The 19,616-nt window shown below is 42.9% G+C and overlaps 1 protein-coding gene across 7 annotated transcripts in view; it reads right to left on the bottom strand.

The window, feature by feature from the left end:
- Nucleotides 1-19,616, bottom strand: part of CEP128 (centrosomal protein 128) — a 187,994-nt gene that overhangs the window by 162,356 nt on the left and 6,022 nt on the right. For 5 of the 7 annotated variants that reach the window (XR_014562471.1, XM_083732095.1, XM_083732096.1 and 2 more), the window contains exons 3-8: nt 18,455-18,541; nt 16,507-16,630; nt 15,901-16,019; nt 15,594-15,685; nt 13,921-13,996; nt 1,667-1,783 (exon numbers count right to left, since the gene is read on the bottom strand). Coding sequence is in view for 6 of the 7 variants with exons in the window: in XM_083732095.1 (XP_083588221.1) it covers nt 1,667-1,783; nt 13,921-13,996; nt 15,594-15,685; nt 15,901-16,019; nt 16,507-16,630; nt 18,455-18,541 (615 nt within the window). In the remaining variant the exon portion in view is untranslated. The remainder of the gene's footprint in view (nt 1-1,666; nt 1,784-13,920; nt 13,997-15,593; nt 15,686-15,900; nt 16,020-16,506; nt 16,631-18,454; nt 18,542-19,616) is intronic. The other 2 variants (XM_083732094.1, XM_083732097.1) reach the window with 1 other exon arrangement.

Here is a 19,616-nt window from a genome sequence, read left to right as displayed (position 1 = left end):
GCATCCCTTGGCTTTGAGTGTTGGTCAAATTACTTTTATTCGATCAAAGCCTCATGATAAGCACAGTTCAGGGAAATTCGTAAGAACATAACGCAAACCCTGGTTCATCAGATCTGCAACCTTCCAACAGAGGCAAATGACAGCCAGGAGTAGGAAGCTGGGCCAGGGAGCTACAGTGGTTGGCAGTGGACCCCTGCTATTGTTCTTTTAAAACAAAATGCATACAGAGATTTGGAAACAACAGCATAGGCAACTCCCAATTTACATGGAGGTTATCACGTTCATCAGTGAAATTGCATATAATTGAAACACGATTGGCAAAGCCTGAAAACACCAGAATCGCTCCCTCCAAACCTCCTTGCTCAAACTCAATAACTCTCCACATGCCTCAGAAGTCAGTGCAAGGGCTCCTGGGATTGCATTTACAAAGGCTCATGGGATAGCCAGACATGGTTTTCACATTTTCTTTTTTGCCCCCTCTGGCTTCTTTTAGGACCACATCTGCCATTTTTAAAGTCACTTTGGGGTTCGGTGCAATGCGCACTTGCGCGGTTGCAAATCAATTGGCTATTGCCGGTACCAAATGATGCACATAGCTCCTGAAAAAGTGACAAACATCTGGAAAAAATAAATAAATTGCTAGCCCATTTGAGTACTGTGCAGAACTTAAACACCTTCATTTCCTCGCCACTCTAATGGATCACAACCTTTTACCACCATTCCATGAAATTTAAAGACAGAGAGAGAATTCAAAACTCTTTGACCCAAGAAGAGCACATGAATCTTTACCCAAATTAAAATGTGTGCTACTTTCTCTCTTTTTCTTCTTTAATGTGACCTCCGAAAGGAGAGTCACTCTTTCAGAACAGAAAGTGTCAATCTAAATTAATCCTCACCGGTTTATACTGCACTGTATAATCTGCAATTGCCTTTTTTAAAAAAAGCACATAGGTCACCACATGTATTAAGGCAACCAAATATGAAATTAAACTTTTCATAGACTCTGTGAGACACCAGAGTAAAGTCAGTCAGAGATGACTATCCAAATAATCGCCCAAGCACTTAAATTAAATCTAAAATTACAAAGTACGCATTTTATCTCCCCGAGGTTTTCAAGTGTTAGGGTGGAGTAATTTCTCTACCACTCTTGCAGGCATTTCACACACTCTTTTCTAAGAGAGGGCCAAAAGGGCCTTAATTTGCCTTTTCAAAAAGCGAACAATAGCTCAGTTTGTCTCCACAGCACAAACTCTTGTACTCTGCCAGATGCATTTTGCTTCAAGCAAAGCTGATTATACAGCACGAGGAAACTGGCTATTCATTACATCATATTTAGGCTTCAAGAGAGCAGTATTCACAAGGTGGTTGTTAACAGCGTTTTTAACAGTTTAAATCTTAGGTGTAACTGAAGATGTTTAAAAAGAAACACAAAAAAGCCCCAAAGCCTGCTCAGAACAAAAAAAAACGCTTTAAATACTCGCTGCCTCAGGGAAGAGAACCCCTTTCATGTATGGCTGTCTGACAGTTCACTTGATGCACAACAAACTGCATCTGCAAAAATGGCAGTCATTCCTTGAAATAATTAGCTCAGACTAGACAGGGAGCGAGAACCAGATAGATATGCAGTTCTGTACATATTTAAAAAAAACTCGACTGCTTTGCGTACCTCCTGCAGATGCAGAGACATGTGTCCCAGCTGATCCTGGCGTCTTTCAACAAGTTGCCTTTCCGAGCGGATTTCTCGTTCTATCTCCTGAAGCCTCCTCTCCACCTGTTCTGACACCTTCAATGAAAAAGTCAGGTTGGGGAGAAGGGAAATTCTTCCGTTAGCATGGTATTGAAAGTTGTTTGTTGTTGTTTTGTTTTTTTTTTAAAAAAAAAAGACAGCTCGTTTTTCTAGCAAAGTAAATGCAAAGGCCTAAATACAATTGTGAAGTCCTCTGTTGGTTAGCAATGAAATGCCTATCTGCCTTGTGGTAAAGAAGAGGAAAAATGAGAGCAGGGAGCTCCACTCAGGTCGTCTGTGCCCTCCAACACCACCTCCCTTCACAGGGCCAAGAGAAACACCTGCCCCACGGGAAGGAGAAAGAAAGCAAAGCAAGTAAGCAAAGACAACTACGGGATCAGCTCCAGTTGGACTGTCCCAACCTCCCCAAGCCTTGCACTCCATGCCATTTATTTGTCTTAGTCTTTTAAAAATGTAAACTGCCTCAGGTACGTTGGCAGAAAGATGCTACCGTATATACTCGAATATAAACCCACCCGAATATAAGCCGAGGCACCTAATTTTACCACAAAAAACTGGGAAAACTTATTGACTCGAGTATAAGCCGTTTCACCACACCACAAACCTGGTGGTGGCGGCAGTGGCGGAGGTACAAGTAGCCCGAAAGGACCCTCACTTGAGTATAAGCCGAGGGGGGCTTTTTCAGCATAAACATGTGCTGAAAAAATCGGCTTATACTCTAGTATATACAGTATATAAATGCAGCAAACAAATTTGGGCTGCCTTGGGGAGTTTGGAGACTGAGTCTCATTGTACAGTTTGATTCACATGGGACCCCGGCCGAAGGCAGCATTTTCTTCGGAGTCTGTGGCATAGTGGGTCCGTGCGTCTGGCTGTTAACCAGAAGGTTTGTGGTTCAAGCCCACCCAGGGATGGTTATGGGCAGGATTCATGCATTGCAAGGGGTTGGGCTTAGATGACCCCTCAGGTTCCCTTCCAATTCTACATTTCTATGATTCTATAAGACTTTCTCTCCCTTGCCTAATTTCAGGGCCTTGCCCAGGGCATTTGGGTGGAGCTGAGGCAGAGAGCGCTGCTTAATTCACTTGGGGGCGTAACCTGAGCCACGAAGAACTTAAAAAGCATTGCAATCAATCTGCATCTGCTAAAACCCGAAGTCTCTTCGGTAACAGACTGGGTTCTTTTGACCTGTTGACCACTGCCACACGAGCTTTCCTCCTTGTTACCATGTAGTGCTTTGCATGCGAGTACAAGGTTAATAATAATAATACATTTTATTTATACCCCGCCCTCCCCGGCCAGAGCCGGGCTCAGGGCAGCGAACACCAGTAAAATTACAGTAAAAACATAATGGGGGGGGGGGGGGGACCAATTTAAAATACAGATTAAAATGCAATTTAAAACGCAGCCGCATTTTGAAAGTAGCCCATAGATCAAAACCATAAGGGGAGGGAAACATAAGAGTCAGCCTGAGACCAAACCAAAGGCCAGGCGGAACAGCTCTGTCTTGCAGGCCCTGCAGAAAGATGTCAAGTCCCACAGAGCCCTAGTCTCTTGTGACAGAGCGTTCCACCAAGTCGGGGCCAGTACTGAAAAGGCCCTGGCCCTAGTTGAGACCAGTCTAACTACCTAGCAACTTGGGACCTCCAAAATGTTTGAACACAAAAGGCAGGAAAAGAAAGCTTCAGAGGAACAGGCCATTAGCATGTCTGCGTGTGGCATGTCTGCACCCACACGGTACATGTGCAACATTTGGGTGAAGAGAATCTCAACTTTCTTCTTCTTAAAAGGAAAAAAAAAAGCAGAAGGAACATTTGATCACAGCCTTGAGCATACAGCCTGGAGAAGCCTCAGAAGCCAGAGTTGGAATGAGCTGGAAATCTGGTCACCAGTGAGGCTCCACTGCCCTGCATAGCTATTTCTCACAACTCAAAAAAGCAAATATAATTATGACAAATAAAATATGCAGAACTTGTATTAGTCTTAGAATCCAGCAATATACTTCTTACAAATTTTTATCTTGTGAAGCTTAATGCGTCCCCAGGTGGTCTCCCATTCAGATCCTGACCTGCTTATTTACAACAAGGTTGCAGCGCCATGTGCCTTCAAACAAAATTTGTGTGAGAGTGTGTGTGTGTGTGTTGACAAATCCTTGGTCAAGTATGATCACACTGCCACCCTAATAGAGCAAAGAGAGATTCATAGGCAGAAGCAGGTTTCACAAGCCTGCAGGTATTCCAGGTGCAAATGTGCATCTGGATGACAAGACTCACATTTGGACCACATTAGAATGGCAGGATGAGTCTTTTGATATGGATGGAAATGTGCAACCCCATCTAGGGTCACTGGTTGTACACATGTGGAACTGGATCAGAGACAACTTACCATAATGTGAAAATTAGATTTTTGTGAAACCACACTGAAATTCCATATACCACTGCCAGGATTTTTGTTGTTGTAACTTTGCTAAATGACAAATCAAGAACTGAACTAGAATAGCCTCTGGCCTTAAAATAATAAAAAATGTGACTGAATGAATCAGTAACTGCAGTAATATGATCAGAAGAATTATTTGCTGTAATTATTTCTTTGCTTTACAGGGAAAGAAAACAGGAAAATAATACTTCCCTAGATTGCGGTTTTCATTCTTTCCTTTCCTCATCTATTTGCAGACACTGCCCTCTAGCAGTGAGCAGGGAGTTGAACATTCTATGCAAACATGGGACTTATTATAGCTTTATGGTAGTTATTGCTTTTTATTGCAGTTTCCATGCTGCAGAACTGTATTCATGGCGTCATAGTACATTTTGCAGCAACATTTATCCATATGATTTGCAAACAATAAATGTTAAGTCATATTTGGAGTTGGCACTACAATCATAACCAACATCCACAATTATGAAGGTTAGATGTAGTATAGGTTGTGTTTTTCCTTCCAAAACGTCTGTACTTACTGAAACTATACTATAGTTTCCACCATCTTTAAACTGCTTCTTTACCATTTATACTTGGTTGGAATTGTTGCAACAAAAAGGTCAGCCCTAAATTCATAATTTAACCGAACACACCAATGTCATCTCCTTGGCTTGAGTCTCAAAGTGCCCTTTCGCTCGCCAAAAACATCACCTACTCATGGAAGAACAGTTTACAACCTGGAAGAAGGAGGATGTGCAAGGAATGACCCCCAAATTCAGCAAAGTCCTTGCCAATGCTCAGATTCTTATGCAAGACTTTGCACAAGCACTTTTTCAAAGAGCAACTAGAGTTTATATGCTGCACACCCTGTATCTTCCTTGTTCACCTTGCTAATCACGTTATAATGCAATTCCTAGTTTAAATGCATGCAAATGGGAGACTTTTTTTTTTTTACAGTGCAGCATCACAGAGCTGACAAAACAGCAGTAATACTTTTCCCCCTTCTGCTCACGGTTCTTCGGAACCAAACCCATGTTTTCAAAAACACCTAAGATTGTTATATATATTTAGTCCTTTATTTCATTGGCATTCTGTGTTCTTTGCAAAAGCAATCTGAGCTACACTGTTGTAGAAAGCACTCTCCTTGCTTTCTCTTTTAGGGAAAGACATTTAAAAAGTATCAAGAATGGATGATTAATCCATGATTACTGAAGGTTAATTCCCGATTTATTGGAGCCAAATTACTTTTCAAACAACATTAGATGGAAGGTTTTCAAGCAACGCTCCAGAAGAAACCAATCATTACAAGTACTTAAAAAACAGCACGCTAGAGTCAAGGGCAGTTAAAACTCTAAGCAGCTGTAGCCATGGAACAGAACTTGAGAGAACTGAAATTGCAATCCACAGTATGCAATCAACAGGAACTTCAGTCAAAAGAATAAAAATACATAAACTTCCAACACAGGAATTCCAAGAATGAAACACCAAATAAGGAGGGGGCAGAGGCTGTATTCTAGAAGTGTCTGGGAGACAGTTGCCCCAACTCACAACCAGCCCCTTATGCAGGCAATGGCTGCATACAAGCCTAAAGCACAACTACACATGTCGGACATGAGACAGGTGTTTTCGGGCTTGTGCTGCTCTAGCAAATGCAATCCAACAATAGACGGAATTTTGCTTCTGCAGAACACACGGCAGTAGAATCAGAAAACCCACTTGAGAATGCGCCACTGCATCCATTTGCAAGCCAAGGGTTCCTCATTTGTATTTAGGTCACAGGTCCTTACAGTTTGTCCAGCTCTGTTCACAAAGCTCCCTCGAGTTTCAAGAACAGCTTGTTGAGCAGCACAAGTGGATGCTGCCGGAGGTGAGGAGAGTGTCAAGAGTCCTGCTGCACACACATGAAAGGGCTGAAGGGAGGGGGAGCCCAACCAGAGAGGGAAAGACACAGGTTAGCCACCCCTGCTCCATGGCCTGCCCTTTGTCAATAGAGGATCAGGTCTATAAATCTCTGAAATTCCACGCTTCACTGAGAGACCAGCACAAGATCAGAAGATGGTGGCACCTTTGTTGGTTGCCTACGCTGCACACCTATGGGTTTCACTCACAGCGAAAGGGGTCTTCACACTGCTTCTTGATGCTTCGCTCCAGAGTCCCAGTTTCTCTTTAATGCTCAAGAGGGGCCTGGAGCCTAAATCTCAGGTAGAGTACCTAGACTTCACAGTCAAAGGTCATCTGGGTAGAGTATAAGGACACTTGGACAAAGGACTATACAAAGACAGAGCAGAAGCCAAGACTGGCTGCCGAGGCCAAAACAGTCCTCATGGCCATTCCCAAATTCTCACCGTTAAACTATTCAGCCACAGCAGCAAAAGCAGATTCCCAGAGAGAAGCCAAAAGGCGAAGGCATGCCATGTTCCGCAAAGTGCTGGTGAGAGTCAACTCTCTGAGATGCCTTCATTCCCAACCCAAACAATCAATACTTGTGACTGTCTGGGGAAGGAAGCTCGCCCCCTTCCCCAACCCATCAGCACTGTTTCAATGACAACTATTAAACTGGTGCTGCTCATGTGCATTTAAGCACCTGTGGGAACCATCTCTGGCAGCAGGACAGGGTGTGGAGATGCCAATTCTCCAGCTAATGCTGTAGAAGTTTCCAAAGCTGCTATGTGCAAGCAAAGATCCCATCAGCGCACCTGCACAAAAGGGAATACATGCATAGTTTCTGGGAAAGCTCAATTCATAATATGGGGGCACGTTGCTGGATCATGCACAAGCCTTCGATTTATAATTTCATTAATTGTTCAAACTACCACTTTCTACTAAGTTGGTTTCATAAATTTTATTAACTGGCAGATGCCCCATTGCTCATATTCACTTGTCAGCTCATCCACCAACCCCTTTGCCAACTGCCCTTCCCCCACACCTAGCCGAACCCCCTTCCCTTTACACCACACCAAACTCCTCATCTGTTCCTTCACAACTTGCTTGTTTGTAATGAAAAATAAACTGAGACCTTTTTTCTGCACTCCTTGCTGCTCCTTTAAAACCTAACGAAACATGAAAATTCCTCAGCACTAGAAGTTAAACAGGAAAAATATTATGGCTGCATTAAGTCTGCCTCAAAAAGGATATTTTAAAAATCTATCCCATAATATAATTCCTTTTTTTTCCCCAACATCCAAGCTGGAAAGGTATTCTTGTAACGTAATTTTGCTTAAATAATACCCCTAGTTGTGTGACTGGACTCACTTAGAACAAGTTATTGTTGATGCAAAATTCTTTCTTAACATATGATCCAATAACTGCTGCTTTGTCTAAGCTTATGTATGTCACCAAACAACTTTATCAATTTCATCTTTCTTACTGTGAGCATTTGTTAAATACAGCACTACGTCATCTGCAAAAAAAATTCCACACCTGCTCTCTGCTAAAATAAAATAGTTACAGTGTTTGTGTAAGTTGATTGCAGTTTTATTAATTATCGCAAAATTCAAGGCTGAGAATGGGCATCCTTCCTAGTTTCCTTAGACAAATAAATGGATTTGAAATTCAAGTGCAAATAATGTTGCTCTTTTATTACAACAGATAATACTAATCTACTACTGTTTTAATTCAATGCAATTTAATTTAAGGCACTTTAATTCAATGCAGATGTCTCATATGTGGGGAGAGCAGAGAGCAGAGATCAAAGAACTAAAATAGGGCTAATAACTGCAAATCCTCAGATGCCAGAGTTTTCCAAACAAAATGCTCAGCTTTTGTACAGGGAAACATATATTTCTTCTCGCAAACCCTTCAATGCCACCCATGTTTCAGGGTGATACATATGCATGATAAAATTCAAATGAGTTTTCAGGATTTGTATCAACACAGTTTGATGCAGCCCTAACAGCTGTTCTCCCCCCTTTAGGTTTACAAAGTAATCTTAACAAATCACACATTCTATATATATCCAACATCCTTACTGTCCTTTTCATGCATCTGATAAAGAAATGTGTAAGTGTCACAGGCTCTTAGCAACATAATCAACAAGCCCCTGGAGAGCAGCCACTTTAACAGACATGGCAACAAAAGATACAGAAATCCACTGCAGGACATCTGCTTGGCTTGCAAAAGGTCCCAGGTTCAATCCCCAGCTAAGGCTAAGAATGTTCCCTACCCAAAACCCTAAAGAAACACTGTTAGTCATTGCAGACAATACAGAGATACATGGACAAGTGGTCATAGACTCACTATAAAACAGCTTTCTATTTTCCTAATTATAATAATAAATTGCATTTATCTCTAACAGCACACAAACCGTAAACGGTAAAGAAAAAAGAAAAGCAAGCCGTATGAAGAACGGTTGAAGGAGTTGGGGATGTTTAGCCTGGAAAAGAGGAGACTGAGAGGAGATATGACAGTCATCTTCGAATATCTCAAGGGAAGAGGGAGCGAGCTTGTTTATTCCTGCTCTGGAGGGTAGGACTCGAGTCAATGGCTTCAGGTTACAAGAAAGAAGATTCCAACTAAGAAGAACTTTGTGACAGTGAGAGCTGTTCAGCAGTGGAACGGACTCCCTCAGGAGGTGGTGGCCTCTCCTGCATTGAAGCTTTTTAAGGAGAGCTTGGATGGCCATCTGTCATGGATGCTTTAGTTGAGATTCCATCAATAAACACACGAGACGTAACCGGCTGTGTTCTTAAATAAATAAGGTATACTATTCATTGTATCAAATTGTAAATTTCAACAGAAGTAACTCATAAAGTTCAACAAATGAACATAGAGGAAGACCCAGTGGATCAGATCATTCTCTAGTCAGTTCATGCATAAGGTCCATCTGTGTAATGGTGTCTATTCCACCTGTCTGTTCATAAAGTCCAAACAATCCACATGAAAGGTTGTTAGTTCCACAAAATCCTTTCACAGAGTCTAGACAAGGATTTCCGGAATATTGGGCTTGTTTCACCATCCTGGGCTTCATCAGTAGTTAAAGCACATGTGTGATATTACAAGACAGTGGATCTTATGGCATAATAGCAGCTACTACTGTGAAAGGATTTGACTAGAACTGACTAGAGAATGATCTGATCCACTGCGTCTTCTGCTTTGTTCGTTTGTTGAACTTTATGAGTGACTTCTGTTGAAATTTACAATTTGATACAATGAATAGTATACCTTATTTATTTAAGAACACAGCCGGTTTTGTCTTGTGTGTTTATTGATGGTGCTTTATGTGACCATAGGTTTATTTGTTGTTGTTTTGTTAGTTGAGATTCCTACATTGCAGACTAGATGACCCTCGGGATCCCTTCCAACTCTACATTTCTATGATTCTATGAAATGGGACCTGCAAGAAAATGTTGGCATGTAGACTGACCGTGTTTGGGGTTTCAGCCACCTAGGCCCTTTCTGGACAGTCCATTCTCCCCTCCACTGTTTTTTGCTCTCCCCACCCCAGCTTCCCAACAAACACTCAGCAGCCTGTAGTCGCTAAGCATGTTTCATTCCCATTGGGCTCTTTTCAGTCCTCCCTCTGCTTAGTTTCTTTCCACAAAAATAAAGGTTTTTATGCACTTCTGCAAAGCCTAAGGGCTGCCCCCGCCCTGCACAAGCTTGCCAATGCTTCCCCCGCTCTGCATGGATCCTCTGGCATGCGTAGACAAAATCGGCCAACTTCATCAAGAATAATTAATCACTGTAACGTAACAAGTACAAACAAACAAACAGAGCTGTGTGCCACAAAATTGTTCTTTGTTCTTTTTGCCTTGGCAGCTCCAGATCAGTTTTAATTACTATGTTGACAGTACTTGCCTGCATGCTAACATCATACTGCATTGTACTGTAAATTTGTAGAAATAATGAAGACTTCCAGTTGGCACAAGTGTCCCTCATCTCAGCACTTTCCGAAACTTCCTGAATTTCTTCTTCGGAAATGGAATAAGCCTTCTGCTAGAAATTATTGCAAATGATATTTTTTTAATAAAAATAAATAAATCTGTGGAAGGCAAGAGGCTGAGTTTGGGGGCAGAGACGTTTATTTTTAAAAGATACATTTAGGGACACAGAAGTTGCCTGACACAGAATGAGACCATTTGGTCCATCCATCTCTGTCTCTTATCTACAGAGGCCTCTCCCATCACTAAATGAAGATGCCAGGGACTGAAACTTAGGAAATTTTGTATGCAAAGGACGTGCTCTACCAGTAAGAGGGCCAGCCAGATGTCTCAGTAGGAAACTCATAAGATAGACATGAGCACAGCACTCACCCACTTCTGACCCCCCACCAAGCAGCATTCAGAGGCCTACTACCTCCAATAGCAGACATCCATAAGGCCAAGGCCTGCTCAGTTAAAGACTTTTTTTTTGTTAAAAAAACCAAACCAACAACTACTGCCTCACCTGTATCACGCGCAAACACACATTTTCACAGCTCCCTTTGACTTATGTAACTCTTTTATTATTATTTGCAAAGCCAACAGGGAATGATAACGTTGTGAGGTTTTGATGTCAGTATTTAATTTTACACACAGCGGTTCCCCCATTACACAAGTAATAATCTGAAGACATGTCACTCCATGATGTTTTCTCATTTGCAGATTGTGCTGCAATGCGGGGGGTTGAGTTTAACCCTGAGGCTTTCCATGGGTTGTCTTTCAATGCAACTCTCAAAAACTCAGCCTTTCCGACTGAGATTTGTTTTGATTTTAGGGCTTCTGAACAATGAAAAGCAAGCTTTTAAATGTCTTCTTTTTTTTAAGATTGCATTTTGATTATCTTTATTCCATAGATCCACATAATTTTAAAAAGCGCATACTAATATCACAGTGGAAATGTTCTATGGGCCAGAATGGGTGGCCATTACTATTTGGGTTAAATAAATGAATTAGGGTTGTAGTTATGGGTTGTTTTTATAGCCTTTCGGTCCATCTGATGTCAGGAGTAGGTCACATGAGCTGGAAAAATTTAATTTTGAGATTTTATTTTTGGACAATAGTCCAGAGAAGCCAAAATATAGCCTGTTTTCTGTTTAACACACTAAATTTTTCATCATATAGCCCCCTATCTGACACTGAGCAGCAATTGAGGTAACATTCCATATACAGCGGTACCTCGGTTTACAAAAAGTCCTGTTTACGAACTATTCGGTTTACGAACTCCGCAAAACCAGAAGTAGTGTTCCGGTTTGCAAACTTTACTTCCGTCTACGAACGGAAGCCAGACGGTGGAAGGGCACCAGCGGTGGGACGCATCATTAGGGTATGCGCACCTCGGTTTAAGAACAGATTTGTTTAAGAATGGACTTCAGGAACGGATTAAGTTCGTAAACCAAAATACTCTCTTACCTCACCCCACTTAATCTGTCAACATATATCCTTCCAGATCTTTACAAAAGGGTAGAGGTATCACTTGAAGGATTAAATTAGGCACTGTCTTTGTTTACAGCCTATGACTGTGGTAAAATTTCTAGACATGATTGTTGTCAGTAATAAGTCATTTCCTCTGGAAAAAAAACACCTTCAGCATTTAAAGATAAACAGGCAAAAACATGTAATACTCAAGTGTGAGCAACAAACTGAGTAAAACAATTTGACAGATGCAACGGATTCTATGTGCAATAAAAAGCCAAGGGGATGAAAATGAAAGAGTGCTTTGATTCCATGACAACACTTTTTATTAAGTTGGTATGTTGTTGTCAAAACGTCCTCCACAAATCCTCAAGAATAGGGAAAGCTTAAGTATGTTTTCCCAAATATTTTAACTAAGGATAAAAGTTGTCATCGCTATCTTCTTCAAGGACAAATCCACAGCCGTCCTTGTTAGTTTGGTTGTCGCAATGTTGCATGTTACATATTGCTGCCCATGTCAAATCATTCTTTACTGAGGTACATCTGAGCACTGCGTAAGATTGCTTATAACCAGCAGGAGAGTTGTATAGTGGGTCACCACAAATAAATATATCCAAGACTTATTGTTGGGTAGGAGGCTGGGGTTTAAGCCTCCATTGGCTGCGTGCTCTCCTCTCAGGAGGGAACAGGATCGCGCAGCCAAGGCGGCAGGATTTAATCCCCGCTCATCCGTTGTCTCTCCTCCTGTGAGCCCATTGCAAGCAAGGAGCATCCATTGGGGCATTGTTTAATACAGCTACAGTAAAACATGTCATTTGTCCCTCAGGGGGGAAAGTCCATTCTGTTGAATTTGAGCGGCTGACCAGGAGAAGCTGAAAGACTTAAGGCCGTCAGGGACATTAGAAAGAGCTCCCGCTCTCGTGCTAATAGCGCCAGTGATATTGTTGAAAACATGGGCCTCTGAGCAAGAGGGCATCACATCAAGAGAGAAAGCAACAAAATAAACAGGAGAGGTGGAGTCCATCATTCAAAACATAGGAAGCTGCTTTACATGGAGTCAAACCATTGTGTACACCTAGCTCAATGTTATCTACACGGCCTGGCAGCAGCTCTCAAGAGTTTCAGACAGGGGACATTCCCTGTGGGTGCCGGGGACTGAACCCGGAACCTTCTGCAGATGTCCTGCTAGTGAGCTACGGTCCTCCCAACTATACCAATACAGTGGTACCTCAGGTTAAGTACTTAATTCGTGTCAGAGGTACGTACTTAACCTGAAACTGTTCTTAACCTGAAGCACCACTTTAGCTAATGGGGCCTCCAGCTGCTGCCGCGCCACCAGAGCACGATTTCTGTTCTCATCCTGAAGCAAAGTTCTTAACCTGAAGCACTATTTTTGGGTTAGCGGAGTCTGTAACCTGAAGCGTATGTAACCTGAAGCGTATGTAACCTGAGGTACCACTGTATCCTCTCATGCGTTTATAGCTGTAGGGCTGGGTGGTCCTTTTGGTGGGCTATTTACCATTGCTCCTTCTTTTCCAATGCCTGCTACTTGCTGTATTTCTCTGCCCGGACTCCAACCCACCCACCCCCAGCCCTGCTCCCACCATTGCAGGGGGGGTTGGACTAGATGACCCTTGGGTCCCTTCCAACTCTGCCATTCTATGATTCTATTTCTTCCTTCTTTCCTCAAGACCAAGGAACACCCAGCATTTTCTACCTCCTCCACACCAGCTTGTAAACTGCAAGAGCCTCTTATTGTGGGGTTTTTATTGTAGGGGTGCATTTATCACACGTCATCTCTGGAACTAGTATTTAGCAGTGAAGGCAAAGTCTCTTGTGTCCTTAAGTACATCTATATGCTGTTTTCCCATTCTTGTCTTATGTAGAGCTGGTGTAGTGCAATGGATAAGAGGATGAGCTGTGAATCAGGAAGCCCCTGGCTTGAATCTCTTTTTTGCCATAAACCCACTAGCTGGCTTTAGGCAAGCCATTCCCTCTCAGGCTCAACACCACCCCCCTGCAATATGCAATATGGGGGGGGGGGGGTAATGATACTGACTTGACTTACAACAACACCGTAAGGTAAGGTTTGCAATGCACAAGAAGAACTTGAAACACTGGAAAGGGTTATCCCAACGTGAAGGGCTGCTACTATTATCCACTTTCTTCAACAGTCCATGAGCCAAACACCAGTTGTGCAGGAGATTGTTTTGACTGGCCCAGTTTAGACAATCCAAACTTGACAGTCTTAATATTATATACAGAAGAGAAGAGGGCAAGCAAGTTAACAAGCTCAGACTTTGCCTGGCTCTAGGGGTGCTTTAACATGTCATCGTTTGCAATACAGTTTACAAACTGCACAGAGTATTGCAAGAAGCCACTTCCATCCCACCCCACAACAAAATGCCAATTTTTCAAGGCACTCACCGTATCCTGTCTTTGGGATTCATTCAGTTTGTCAGACAAGTCTTCCAACATCCTTTTTGTTTCTGCATCCGTTCTTCTTGCAAAAGGAAGCATGAAAACAAAACGAAAACCATTTCTAAATATATTGTGCGAATGATTCTTTTAACATTACTGTTAAAGTGTCATTACTTCAGAACACAACCCTTCTGGCTAGAAGAAACTCTCGCATAGCAAATTTCCAGTAGAGCAACACAACTAAGTTATAAACAAAGAAACGGGGCACGGCTTTATTCAGTACTACTAGCCATGAACTTATTTTCCAGCAAACAAAAGACAGTTGCTTTTTTTTAAGTCAGAACTAAATTTTTTAGCAGAACTAAATTTATTAATGTTATGGAGACACCATTACCCTTAATAGGGAAAGTCTATTTGCTAGGGGGGAGCAGGGTGGGGCACACAGGTGAGCCAACAAGCCTGATGTGCTCATGTCAGACATCTTGCTTGAATAGAAGCTGATGAACATAGAGCCAAGTGTGCATAATTCTGATCTGCAAAATCTGATCTTCAGTTCCGAGGTTTCCTGCCATCTAGACTGAGCCCAGTTTGTATGTGACATCCAACATGGGGACGTGAGGCATGTTGGCAAATCCCACTCCACACACTGTGCCTATAAAACTTACTGTATTTTTCGCCCTATAGGACACACTTTTCCCCCTCCAAAAATGAAGGGGAAATCTGTGTGCGTCCTATGGGGCGAATGCAGGCTTTCGCTGAAGCTTGAAGAGCAAGAGGGTTCGGTGCGCACCGACCCCTCTCGCTCTCCAGGCTTCAGGAAGCTATCAGCAAGCCTTGGGAGCCTGCGGAAGTTCCCGCAGGGCTCCCTAGGCTGCAGATAGGAGCCTGCTGCCCAGAGTGCAGGGCGCGCTGAAGCAGAACGCCCCGCACTTCGGGCAGATATCCTTTTCTCCTCTAAAAACTACGGTAGGTGCGTTTTAAAAGCTCGGGCTTCCCCCACCCTAGCCCCGCGGCGGGGGGGGGGTTCTTTATTTCCCCCCCAAAAAATTAGGTGCGTCCTATGGGCCGGTGCGTCCTACAGGGCGAAAAATACGGTAACATCTGCATAACACCTGTCACTATAGCATATGCACCCCCCTAAACAAACAGAGTTCTGTACTATTTTGTTGCCTGTTGAGTTTTTTTAGATTACCACTTTTTGTGTAAAGAGAAAAGAGTAACTCACAGCTGGCAACACAGAGTGAAGTAATCCCCCCCTTCCCCCCTCCAAATTAGAAAGGAAGCCCCTATTCAAAAGTGAATTTCAGTTAATAAGGTGGGCACAACCCCACTCTGTATAGGCTCTCCCCACAAGGACAATGTCTGCATAGGGTACCTGTCATTCTTTGCATGCAGAAGCTGCCAACCCCTTGTAATCATGGCAAAGTGAGTTCTTAAACTGCAATTCCTATATGATAAGTGTTCACACTTTTTCCTACAGGATAAAAATGTTTCATGCAAAGGAGTCCTAGAACTGGATTCTCAAATCAACTAGTTATTACCCAACAAGCACCACTCAGTGAATTCACCAAGCAGTGAAAATGTACTAGGAATTTGTAGTCTGGAGGAGGGCCAGTGCTCTGAGTGGAAAGTCTATTTTCTACACTATTTTGTCAAGCAAAATCACACTCTGTCCATACCGATTTCTTCTTGAAAGCTCTCTGTTGAGGTCGTCTCCCAAACGAACTTGTTCACTGCTAAGATCTCTGAGTGACTGGTGTAAAGAGTGCAGCTGCAGTAGGAAAGCACAGAGTTTAAAACCATGTATTCAGATAGGTTTCTTCGACTCAAAATCATTGCACACACACACACATAGAGACGAGACATTTGAGCAAACTACTTTTACAGCAGTCTGGTTCGCACGTCATGGTAAGCCAAACTATGGTTTACTGGGACTGCACAAATGTGCTTGGTGTTTATTACCTTCTGTTAAGGATGGCTACCTACCTGATCTGGATTATCTCCACGGTCAACAAATCGGACAGCAGACCTAGACCGCCGCCGCCGCGTACCCAGGGTGTCGCTATAATCTCTGAGGGGAGAGGTAGGCTGGAAATGACGACCTTCTTCACAAGATAAAAGAAAGGCAAATTAGCATAACCTTCTTAAGAAATATGCATAAACACAGTTTACATTGTGATAGAAGAGTCACATAACTATATTTTAAGTGAACTCAAGCAGTCCACCTCCCCACACTCATGCATACATGACACCTTTCAGCCTGTTGTTGTTTACTTGTTTAGTCGTGTCCGACTCTTTGTGACCCCATGGACCAGAGCATGCCAGGCACTTCTGTCTTCCACTGTCTCCCGCAGTTTAGTCAAACTCATGTTTGTAGCTTCGAGAACACTGTCCAACCATCTCATCCTCTGTCGTCCTCTTCTCCTTGTGCCCTCAATCTTTCCCAGCATCAGGGTCTCTTCTCATGAGGTGGCCAAAGTATTGGAGCCTCGGCTTCAGGATCAGACCTTTCAGCCTACTAGCTTATTAAGTTACTGAACAGCATCTTTTAAAATCAAGTGTTTGGATACACCAGAGCTAAATGAAACATACCTGGGGCTCCACCATCCAGGTCACTTGGATATAAGCTTGAAAGAGATGCACTTCTTACTCCAGAATTTCTCAATAACCGTTGGCTCCTTAGTTGACCTATGGACTGCTCCAGTGTTTCTTTAAGCTGCATTAAAACGACGACTTATTAGGTGGGGACAGCAAGAGACTTTGTATGCAAACAGATACAATAAATAGCTGAATATCTAACTGACACCTGTGGGGTTGGGGGGAGGAATAGATATGACTTCTAAAAAAAGCATGCAGTTGTGGCCCCACATGACAACAAACACACACTGGCTGAAATGCTTAGCATAACAGAGTATCACCATGGGAGAGGTGTTTCTGAAATGTTCAAGTCCTATCTGGGAGAGTTGTCACCTGTGCAGAGAAGGATATGTCCCATGAACACTAGAATTTGCTCCAAATGCTGAATGAGACATGTAATTCGTATACTTTTCATCTGCTTTCATGAGCTCACATTAGCAGCACTGTTAGTTTTTAACTCGGTTGCAACAAGATGTTGAGTTGTTATGTTTATTAGATCTACAGTAGCTAGGAGAGAATGTTCTAGACACAAAGGTAGGTTTGTGATTTGGTGGACCAAGGCCATTTTTTTGAGATTAGTTTCTTTCTAAGAAACAAAATACAGTGGTACCTTGGGTTACATACGCTTCAGGTTACATACGCTTCAGGTTACAGACTCTGCTACCCCAGAAATAGTGTTTCAGGTTAAGAACTTTGCTTCAGGATAAGAAAAGAAATCGTGCAGCAGCGGTGCAGCAGGCCCCATTCGTTAAAGTGGTGCTTCAGGTTAAGAACAGTTTCAGGTTAAGAACGGACCTCCGGAACGAATTAAGTACTTAACCTGAGGTACCACTGTACAAGCAAACAAGGCAAAAATACTTTAATGATATATTTTAAATTGTTGCAACCTGCCCTGGGACCTTACGGTCAAGGACAGGTAAAAAACTGAATTGTTAATTAATTAACTACATTAGGGCAGGAAGGATCCCTGTACGGCAGGGATAGGGAAGCTGTTTCCACCCAAGGGCCACATTCCCTTCTTAGCAATCTTCTGAGGGCCACATGCCAGCAGTAGGCAGGTCCAGAGGGAAAAGCATGCAGAGCAACATATTCTAAATTTCCCTGGGGAAAGAAGGTTAGTTTCTCCTTTTTCTCCTCCAAGCAGACAAGCAAGAGGCATTCTCAGAGTTCAACGACACATTCCAGCCAGGCAAAAACACCTGGGGGTCTGAAGCAGGGGAAGTGAGCAGTTCGGCCTGAGGAGAGTTCCAAGGACTAGAAGAAGAAGAAGAGTTTGGATTTGATATCCCACTTTATCACTACCCGAAGGAATCTCAAAGCGACTAACATTCTCCTTTCCCTTCCTCCCCCACAACAAACACTCTGTGAGGTGAGTGGGGCTGAGAGACTTCAGAGAAGTGTGACTATCCCAAGGTCACCCAGCAGCTGCATGTGGAGGAGCAGAGACGTGAACCCGGTTCACCAGATTACGAGACTACCGCTCTTAACCACACCACCACACTGGCTCTCTCACTGACTAGCTGGAGAAACTCACAAGGCCTGAGGTTTCCCACACTTTCTGTGCAGTCTGATGGAACCTTGCTGAACACAAGGTGGGGATGAAAGAAATGCTCTAGTTGCATCATAGCAGGGTTCAGGTGGAAAGAATAGGTCAGAAACATTGTAAAGAATAGCATTTCTCGGCTTGGAACGGAAGACGGTAAAAAGAGAACAAGTCTGCCACGCGGCCTGGCAGACCACAGCCTTTCTCCACCACCCACACCTAAAAGAGTGAAGCAGAGCAAAGTTGGCTACAGTTCCAGTCCACCATCACAAGATACTGGGGAGCGAATAGGAAAATACATCCAGCAAAATGTTTAGGGGCATAAGCTGGTGAGTTTAGATTTTACCAACAGCAGCTCACATTTGCAATTGCTTCTGCCTGTTCATTGTTGTATTCTCGATACTGGCCCAGCATCTGGTCCACATGTTTCAGGTTCCGATTGGTATCCTTAAGATAAACATGGGAAAGGAAAACATCATTAAAAGAAAAACCTCAACCACAAACACTACCCCCCTGTAAACCTTCTCCTACTCTGCTTAATGCCAAATCAGACACCTCAGTGTTTGAAAATGCTGAACAGAGGCTTCATATCCAAACATGCACACAGGCCTCATATCCTTCATGAACACAGGTGACAGCATGAAGACAGCTCTTATTGAGGATGGATGTCGATAACCCAACTGTGTGGGTCCGTGAGGGATGAAAAGAAGGAAATGTGCACTCCAGATGAAAGAGCACATGCAATTCCTGAAGCAGGTTTCTGATCCAACAATCATGGCTAAGGACAAGTTCGCATTATGATACCATATATACATATGGTGTGTGTGTGTGTGTGTGTGTGTGTGTGTATTCAAAACTGAACAAAAGTGAACATTCCATCAGCACAAGAATTTCTCCTTGCTACCTAGCATAACAGAGTCTTTCCTCTCTTCTTCCCTCCACATGCCCCATAAATCTGTTCTAGGGTTCCCACCACAGCAGACTTAGGGGTGGTGCAGGGAACATGCAGGGGGAACGGGGGAAGCCTGTCGCACTAGCACAAGATTTCGTTGACAATCACCCATATTTTTTAAAAAGTGGGGGAGAAAGTCACAGTACTCACAAGGCAGTATGTGTAGAATATTAGGTACAGCATCACTTCATCTCAAAATTATTAATATACAGAGAAGGTCAGCTAAAGACTGGCACAGAAATATGCTATAGTATCAATAGCCTTACTCGCTGATTCTATGCATATATACTTTTTCTCAGATATTTTTCTGATGTCAATGGAACTTATTAGCAGGTAACTATGCTTCTGGGCTGTAGCCCAGATGATTTTGTGCCAATGCAACATGCCATTTAAACAGCTAGCAGAAATAACTGCAGTAATTTCTCTGGTTTATTCCAAAACATGCTCCAAACTTTTTAAAGTGTCTAGCAATATTTCTCACAGATACAGCACCGCAAGACATGTGACACAGTGGATGGACCTGAAGCCCTTTCTTTTCTTTGCACAAGAAACATAAAAACATGCTTTGAA

The sequence above is a fragment of the Podarcis gaigeae genome (genome assembly GCF_964106915.1).
Source record: "Podarcis gaigeae genome assembly, chromosome: 1".
In the NCBI taxonomy this organism is placed as follows: Eukaryota; Metazoa; Chordata; class Lepidosauria; order Squamata; family Lacertidae; genus Podarcis; species Podarcis gaigeae.
The sequence above is the reverse complement of the archived record's forward strand: the minus strand, read 5'-3'. Positions and strand labels throughout refer to the sequence as shown.